Here is a 9,766-nt window from a genome sequence, read left to right as displayed (position 1 = left end):
TGAATAATTATAAACTACATTGTTATAGTCTATTATATTACAGTTTAGGATATAAAAATATTTTAATTATAAATACCTGAAATTTATTCAGACATTTTATATTATAAACATAAATGATTAATTATGTGAAATTACTATTATAATCATTATTTGTATGCTATTACATACTGAATTTTAAAATACCATTTTATTTAATATTAATATATGCTATAATGTGTAAGATTTTTTACCAACATGAAAATAATAATAGTAAATGTCTACACAAATGTACATATTTTGAAGATTATTTTCCATGTGTTAAGTTCAGATACCTAGAGAGAATTCATCTTTGCAACAATGACACTTTAGATTTGAAGTTTATATAAAATTATTTATCTCAGAGTGGATTCTTTACATGATGATAATATTTTAACATATATTTGACTGGTACTTATGCTGGAAAAGATGCTCCAATTACCCATAAAACACAAGTAGGAAACACTGGGGAGATCATAAGATATAATTGCAGAAAAACAAGCAGATATGGTCTTTTATTACTGTAATTCTTTCCGTCAGGAGGCTGAGGCAGGAAGAACACCATGAGTATAAAAAGGAAAGGAAAATGGAAAAATAAAAGGAGAGAAGAATAAAAGAAATTTCAAAACCAATATTACCTAGTATTAACTTATGTTTTCTAATACCCTGTCAGGTGATATAATATTCTCATTTTCCAAAGTTTCAGACCAGGTCAGCTCCAAAACCAGTGTTTTGTATTTGACCCTTCCTTTGTCTTCATATTTCAAGAGGAGCTGGTATTCTCTTTAGTAACTAATATTATCCCCAACTCAGGAGGATATTTTCATCCTCAAGATTTTTCTCAGGGCAATCTTGACCTCCTTGTTCCTGAAGCTGTAGATCAAAGGATTGAGCATGGGTACCACAATGGTGTAGAATACAGTGGATACTTTCCCTTGATCCATGGACAAAACAGAGGAAGGATGGAGGTACATAAATGCCCCTGACCCAAAGAAAACAGAAACCACAATAATATGTGAGCTACAGGTGCTGAAAGCCTTAGATCTACCTTCAGTGGATCGGATGTGAAGGATGCTAGAAAGAATGAATGTGTAAGAAACAACGATGGTGATGCTGGGCACACCTACATCAAAACCTACAACAATGAATACTACAAGTTCATTAATGTAAGTGCTACTGCAGGAAAGCTCTAGCAGAGGAAGGATGTCACACATGTAATGATTGACAGTGTTGTCCTTACAGAAGGTCAGCCTCATCATGCACCCTGTGTGGGCCCATGCACCAATAAATGCTCCCACATATACAATGAGAGTCAACAGAGAGCAGACCTGAGGGGACATGGTAACAGTGTACAACAGGGGCTTACAGATGGCCACATAGCGATCATATGCCATCACTGTCAACACATAGCATTCTGCACTGACAAAGAAGCAGTAGAAATAGAGCTGAGTCATGCATCCTTCATAGGAAATTGTGTTCCTCTCAGAAACAAAGTTTACCAACAGTTTTGGAGTGATAACAGTAGAGTAACAGAGATCAATGAAAGATAAATTAAAGAGGAAGTAGTACATAGGAGTGTGAAGAGGGGAATTCATTCCAATCAGAGTCAGCAGGCCCAGGTTTCCTGCCACTGTGATAGCATAGATGCCTAGAAAGAGGAAGAAAAGGGGAAAATGAGTCTCTGTATATTCTGTTAAGCCAACCAGGATAAACTCAGTAATGAAGGAAATATTTTTAGTGTCCATTCTCTTCTACCAGGATCTGAAAGACAGAAGCCATGTTCAGAATTAGGAAAACAGGCTGTGTCTAGTCATTTTGCATCCAACAGACAAGAGCCTTTGCTGAAACTTGGCTATTTTGTGGTTTTATTGCTGCTCTTATGAGCGAGATGTGTGGAAGGTTAAGCAAAGTTAAAATACATGGAAGAAATGTGCCAAGAAGATAAACAGTCATTCTCTTTTTTTGTTTCTATTTGTCTTTAGCATTCTGATTTATGCATGCCAACCTTCACTCACTACATTCTAGATACCCTGCATTGACAGCCAATGAAGACTGTCATTTAGGATGGAGACCTCAGAACTGAGCTAGAACAGAGACTGACAGAAATCTTTTGGCTTCCCAAGCATGAGCAGCAAGCATTAAGTTGGCAGGAAATCTAGAGTATCCTTCAAGAAAATTCTTGGATTTAAAGACATCCTGGAGAAATGGCAAACTGAACCTACATTCCTCCTACAAGAATCTTTCAACCTTCTACACTTCATGTTTAAATTTGGACACAACAGTAAAGCACATGAAAGAATAATGATAATGCTTACCTTTCTGTCTAGTGGACTCAGAACTTTCCTTGTAATCTGCTTTCTGCCTTTAGTCTCTTGAGAGAAACAACTCTGCTCCTAAAGGGAATGGTAGTTCCATTTTAATGTCCCTCCCCTCTCAAGAATTTGTAAATCTCAATTCTACTTTATCCAAGAGTTAGATAAAGACCACCATTTTTTATTAATATGATTCTCACCACCATTTTCTACATCACAGAACAGAAATCTAAATAACTCTCATTTCATGTCTCAATATAATACCAAGTAGAGTTATGTAAATCGTTTTATCTGAGTGACATTATCTTTAGGACTTGATATAGAGACCACTCCAGCATCCTATTCCTTAATTAACATCCTTTAGAAAGAACATGTCTTAGACATTATTTATAAAGTAATGAAGGTGATTTCACTCTGATACCCTTTGAAATAATATTCAACTCTAATTTTACTTCTGGGATTGTATATTCCCTAGGGCAGATGAGGTAGAAAACTTTCCACTTCCCTTGTCTTTCTCACTGTATTTCTTTGGTTTATAGCTATACATGCAAACATATGACTAATGATATCGTAAGCAATTACCAAAATATCAGAGGCTCCTGCACATCTTTCCACTTGTAAAGCATGGTGTATCATATATGATGCATGATGCTTTATGTACAGTACTTTCTTTTGTTTTAACTTAGTATTTTCTCTGGCTAGCTCTCTTCATACTCACCTCCCCCAATTATAAATGTTTTTATCTTACCATATACATTTTATACCCTTCCTTCCTTCTCATACAACTAAATATTGTAATTGAACTTTGTACTTGATTTACAAAGCACACATTTGTTCTTTTACTTTTATTATTTAAATGACTTAATTAAAGTGTCATCGACATTGTAACATAACTAATTAATCCTTGTTGGTTTGAACACTATTTTCCTTTTTGTTGTAAAAAAAATTTATACACTTAGACTTTTCTACAGATACACACACACACATATGTACATACATGTATATGTACATATACCATATATATATATACATTAACAACAATCACTGAAAAAAGAGGACATGAATATTGAAAAGAACTAGGTGAGGTATATGGAAAGATTGGCGAGGAATTAGAAGGGGGAAGTTCTGTAATTAAAGCTCAAATATTTAAATAAGCAACTTTTAAAATGTGACAATCTAGTAAATGGCATATTGCTACTAATTTGCATAAAATTCCACTGTCTGTTACTAGCTTACATATTTTTTATTAATCTGTAATCATATGAAATGTTTTTATGGGCCTTGCCTTCTTATGTCCCTTTCCCATTTCTTTGGGATCATTCTCACTTTGCACAATAGAAGAATGTAAATCCAGGATGCTAAATGTCACTTGCTGTCAAACATTCTTAAGTCATCACCAGTACATTGAATTACATAATTTTATGTTAAACAAAAATTTTAAATTCCTAGAGTCAAATATGTCTCAAATAGTATTTGAAACTTGTACAAGATTACCTTAAAATCACTTATTTTATAATCAAACATTAATTTATAAAAACATTATCTCTTGCTTACATCACTGTAAAGCTAAAAACTAAAGCACACTTGTATTGATCTCTATGTTCATTCCCCAAACAGAAGTCAAGATCCCTTGTTGTTGTTGTTGTTTGTTTGTTTGTTTTATGCTTTTGTTTTTATTTTACATAATCATAATCATTAAATCAGAATATAGCTTATGCCTTTACATTGCCGTTAACATAACGAAAATCCCAAGTGTTACAAATGTCTGCAGGATCCCAAACTGCATTTCTCATATTCCTTTCCTATCTCCATTCCCCCTCTGACTCTCATTCACTTATTCCATTCACAACAGGATATACACAGCTTCAGCCCAGATGTTTTCATCATTATTACTCTTATTATTAAAAGCATATTTTCCTGTACATCTGCTATAAATGGCACATTTGTTAAGTAAGGCTCTATGTAAGATTGATCTTTACATTTTGACATGTCTTTCTCTATATATCCTCCATTTGTATAAGCTGATATAGACTGTCTCTGTTTGGGATTGATTTTTTCCATCACTGAGCCCATGAGAGAACACAGAATAGAAGTCTAGGCGATAGGGCAATGTGTCTCAAAGCTATTTGAACATAAAATATTCTACACTAGAATCTTAATTAAAAGCTACCAATAATTAATGTACTTTTATTTTAAAAGGGAAATTATGTAGTCCCAAGCTTCTTAGGTCATGACACACATAGGGGCTGAGTTTATTCCCTTCCAATAAGGCTCCATGTTAACCTCTGATGTTTTCATTCAAGAGGCAGTGTATGAAAAGAAAAAAGTTAAGTCTTGATTTTCCTTTACATTTTCTGCTCAATTCCTTTGTACCCTTGTGTATACCAGAAATTTTAATTTCAGTTTTAAAAAAGAATCTTAGATATAAATACTGATATGATGTTTGTAATAATATCCTCCTAATATCTCTAGATCAAAGCCAAACTTGAAAAAGATACAATTTGATAGCTAAATTTAATGTTTAAATAAGTTTGAAATATAAGACTACACCTTTTGTTTTCACCATTACAAACTTCTTAGAGTTCATGACTCCCTGACAAAGGCTTTGTGTGTGTGTGTGTGTGTGTGTGTGTGTGTGTGTAAGCTTGACCTCATGCCCTCACACTTGAGTGGCAAGCACTGTATTAATTTTAATTATCCCCTGAGCCCTGCATTGCATTTTTCTAAGTAAGTCTGATATAGCTTTGTCTCAAAGACAAACATTTCCCTGTTATATTGAACACTAAGGAGTTAATGATTTGCTGAGATTTGCTGGACAAAATACCTTTGGACATTAAAATCTTATTGTAGAGATGCAGTATATCCTGAGCTTGAGGCTTCATTTTTTTTAACATAAAAATATAGTTTCTGGGGAATCATGAAGATGAAGCATGCTAAATAGGTTTTACAGGTTAGAGTTAGTGGCTCCTGGGGTACTGTATGCTTTGTAAACAATGATCCTGCTGCTCATACATGACATAGCTGTTGGTGACAATGAATAAATAGGAGACAGATTGGTTCTTGTCACTTTTATCCTAAATACTTCAGGTTTGAAAAATAAATAGCAAATTGACCTATTGTTTTTAAACATGGAAATGGGAAAAATGGTTTTAGCAAATAAAAATGTCTTGGGATATAAACAAGATATAGATAATACAAAAAAGGCAGAATACTCAACAAAATATGGTAGAAATTGTCTCTGACATCACATATTTCAGTATACTAGTCTCTTATTTTAAATGTGTTAATTTATAATTATTCTGTACCTTTCATATTTGTCTAAATTGGAAAGCACATAAGCTTGACCAATAGATATCATTGTTAATACACATTCCCTTTTCTGACTCTGTGTGTGTGTGTGTATATATATATATATATATATATACAGATGTATATATATGTGCAATATATATTATATATATATAATATATACATATAATATATGTGCAATATATATATTGCACATATATTTTTGTGTAGATATGAAGGACTGAGGGTGACATCTAGTGGTCTGCCTTATTTGCTTGAGATAAGATCTCTCACTTCCTGGGACTTTGTGTGTTAGTTAGCCAACTAAGCAATCCTCCTGAGCCTTCCTGTACCAGTAAGGGATTACAGGCATGAACAGTGCGTGTCCAGCTTTTGGCATGGATTCTAGTGATTTAAACTCAGTTCTCATACTTGCACAATAAATACAATGACATACTGGACTATTTCTATAGTCCAATAGTGATTCCTCAGTTACATATTTACTATTTTATGTAATATCATATCAGTTGATATTTATTTAATAGGCATCAACAAGAGACGTCTCAAATTAACTCTTTATTTTCAGAAAAGAATAATGGAGAGATCACTGTTGGTAAATTGGCATGTGTTCTTAGTTTGAATTTCCAACACACATATACAAATCTACATGTGGTAGTATCTGTATGTAATCTCAGAAGACTGAGACTGAGGAACTCTGAGGATTGCTAGCCCTGCAGCCTACCAGCTGGTGAGTTCCAGGTTCAGAGAGGTCCTTTCGGCAAAATAAGCTTAAAAGATATCGGGATACATGACCAAGCCAGCTCAGTCAGTCACCAGGTTCTCCAGCACAGGAGTGAGGATTAAAAAGAAAAAAAGTCAGTTAGACATCATTGTAGCATGACCCCAGTCAATTCTGAGACTGAAGGCAGGTTTATTTTTTCGAATCTGCTTTTATACCATGTTAATTGCATACAGATATTAAGGGTGAGTAGTACAATAAGGAATCAAGCAAGACAATAAACACAAAGTTCCAAGATTACTCCCGTGATCACTGTTTCTAAGGATGATGAAGAAGTAGTTCTTTCTTCTACCCTAAAAGATGATTCTTACTTCCTTGTCCGTGGCCAATGTCAGGGTCACAATAAAGGAAAGAGAAGAGTCATCATAACTTCTCTTTTTGATCAAGTTTTTGAAGGTGGTTTCCAGTCTCCATGTTCTCTGTCCCACAAGGTCTAAAAGCTTTGAGCAAGGCAGCTTGTCCACTGTGGGATATAGGCAAGCATAGGTGGGTCAGGAAAATATATCCAAAATGTCACCATTGTCAGGGAAGTCAGAAAGCTCACAGGTCAGCACTATTCTTTGTCTTAGCATCAGCATATCACATCAATCACTCTGGTAGCCTGCATGTTCCTTCGGCATCCTGAATAAAAAACACAAACATGACTGTGGGGAGCGGGTGTGGCTGCAGTCCCAAAGGCACCAGGGACTGTAGCTAAGTCGTATGACTTGCACCTGACTTCCTCATATAAACCACAAACATCTTGAGAGCTGCGCAGGTGTACCAGGATACTGGTAAATCCATTTTGATGGAGATATGCCCCTGCTGCCCTGATTAGCTGAAGCTGTGTGCCTGGTGAGGTGGCGTGGCCTGCTGTGCGTGGATGAGAACTGAGAGTATTTAAGAGTGAGAGGCCCAGGGTTGGGGGGGGGGAGATATAAACAAGAAGAAACAGGACTGAATAAACTGCTGTAAGAAGGACTGGTGGTCGTGTTGTTCTTGCTGGTCGAGAGCATATTCGACAATTGGTGGCCCGTACAGGGAACCGACTCCCCCCACTGAGTTCAGAACTTTCAGCAGTCAGTGGTTGCTCAGCAGTCAGTGGTTGCCGGCAGGGTAAGTTCACAGGTGAGTGAAACTTACGACCCCAGGAGTTTGGGAAGGACCTCGGATAAAAATAGAGGCGATATATATATATATATATATATATATATATATATATATATATATATATATATATATATATATAGTTGCCAGGAAGCAGGCACAAAGTAACGATAAGGTTCCCGGTTTGGGGACAAGTTAAGGTTCCTGGCTTTGGGACAAGTTAAGGTTCACGGTTTTGGGACAAATTAAGGTTCATGGTTTTGGGACAAGTTAAGAAACTATGATAACCTCAGTGTAGTGATCAATAGATCCTCACTGTGTAGTTATGCTTTTTTCTCCCATTGACCCTTTGTGGGTAGGTCTGAAGTTTCGGTCTTGTTTGTTCTGATATATAGACTCTGTTACTGTTTGGATTGTCATCGAGAGGCAGTCAAGACAGGTCAGAAAATCCTTATAGAGCAACAAGAGTATGTCGGAAGAGGAGAAAGGCTAAAAAGAAAAAAGAAAAAGGAGACACAGTAAAATCAGGTGAACAGAAAGGACAAGACAACAGAGTTGAGGCAGAGGAGGAAGGTGAATTAGCTTCTGCTCCCCCTCCCTATGCCTCCTTGTCAGCCTGTTATGGGTGGACCTTCTGTCCGGAGGTCTGGAAAGAAGCTAGGCTTTCTCTCCTTGCTGGGATGTCCTGTTTTCACTGTCCAAACAGGGCAGAGATATCATGAGCCTCTGGATTTCAAGGTAATTAAGAATTTGGACATACGGCCTGAGTGCTTCCTATACTGTGGCTCAGGTGGAGGCCTTGAATAGACACTGCATGATGCTGTCCGATTGGGCAGGCTTGGTAAAGGCATGCCTTTCACCTGGGGAGTATTTAGATTGGAAAGCCTTCCTTATTGAATTTGCAAACGAACAGGCAGCTGCTAACGCTGTTGCAGGAAATCCAGCATGGGATAGGGATATGCTGCTTGGTCAAGGTCGATTTGCACAATAACAAACAGGATATTCACTGCAGGTGTTTGGGCAGGTGAATCAGATTGCCATAAGGGCATGGAAATCACTGCCCAACAGAGGGGAAGTTAGTGGAAACTTAACTAAGATCATCCAAGGTCCCACTGAGCCGTTCTCAGACTTTGTAGCTAGGATGGTTGAGGCAGCAGGAAGAATCTTTGGTGACCCTGATACTGCTATGCCCCTGATAAGGCAGTTGGTTTATGAACAATGTACCCGAGAATGTAAGACTGCCATTATGCCTTTTAAAAGCAAGGGTATCGAGGCATGGATGAAGGTGTGCCGAGAACTTGGTGGGCCATTGACCAATGCTGGACTTGCTGCAGCTGTCATGCAGTTGCAAAAGAGAAAGAGGGATGTGCCTCTCGGAGCTTGCTTTAGGTGTGGCAAGCAGGGACACTTGAGGAAGAGTTGTCCTGAAAAAGGAAGTGGTTCCAGGGGAAGCAGGACTCGCCCCCTGGAGTCCCTTTGTGTCCAAAGTGTAGGAAAGGGAACCACTGGGTTAGTGAATGCAGATCAGTCAGAAACATCCATGGCCAGCCTCTTACTCCTGGAAATGAAAGTGTGTGGTCAAAAAACGGGCAGTGGTGCCCTCGCTTCCAGGGCCCGCAAATATATGGGACAGTGGACAATTTCCAGGGGGAAGAGGAGACCTGACCAACATTGAGACATCCCCACAACCGCGGAGAGCAACTGAAGGTTCAGCAGGATTGGACCTCCATTCCACCACCAGACTCGTATTAACTCCCCAGATGGGCACACAGGTGATTGAGACAGATTTTAAAGGTCCTCTACAAAAAGACACGGTAGGATTGTTATTTGGCCGCTCCTCGTCTGCTTTACGCAGGCTCATTGTCCATCCAGGAGTTATTGACCCTGATTATCAAGGGGTAGTTAAGGTTATGGTCTCATCACCACGAAGTATTGTGTCTTCCCTGTGGATGGAGTAGCTCAAATTGTACTTTTACCTAGCCTTCATGGGCTCTTCCCCTCCGCTGGTAAACAAAGAGGAAAAGGAGGGTTTGGTGCCTCGGGCGTAGACCTGACATGTCTCTCTCTCCAGATGGACCAGCGTCCAGTTCTGGAGTTGAAGGTGGATGGCAAAGCCATCCTAGGGCTCCTAGATACTGGAGCTGATCGCAGCATCATAGCATAGAAGGATTGGCCCCAGGGATGGCCAGTGCAAAATTCTAATCAGATGCTTCGAGGCCTAGGGTATGCAAAAGCTCCGGATATGAGTGCATGGAGTCTGAAATGA

The 9,766-nt window shown here is 38.0% G+C and overlaps 1 protein-coding gene across 1 annotated transcript; it reads right to left on the bottom strand.

Moving 5' to 3' along the window:
* Positions 1–824: 824 nt before the first annotated feature.
* Positions 825–8,601, bottom strand: LOC110301672 (olfactory receptor 8B8-like). The gene is made up of 2 exons (XM_021172241.2): positions 8,593–8,601; positions 825–1,766 (listed from the first exon to the last, which is right to left on the bottom strand). Exons 1-2 carry the CDS (start codon positions 8,599–8,601, stop codon positions 825–827), a joined length of 951 nt encoding a protein of 316 aa, XP_021027900.2.
* Between the last annotated feature and the right edge of the window lie 1,165 nt (positions 8,602–9,766).

The sequence above is a fragment of the Mus caroli genome, unplaced genomic scaffold (genome assembly GCF_978045245.1).
Source record: "Mus caroli unplaced genomic scaffold, Mus_caroli_1 scaffold_11, whole genome shotgun sequence".
NCBI classification, from domain to species: Eukaryota; Metazoa; Chordata; class Mammalia; order Rodentia; family Muridae; genus Mus; species Mus caroli.
This window is presented reverse-complemented; position numbering and strand designations above follow the sequence as displayed.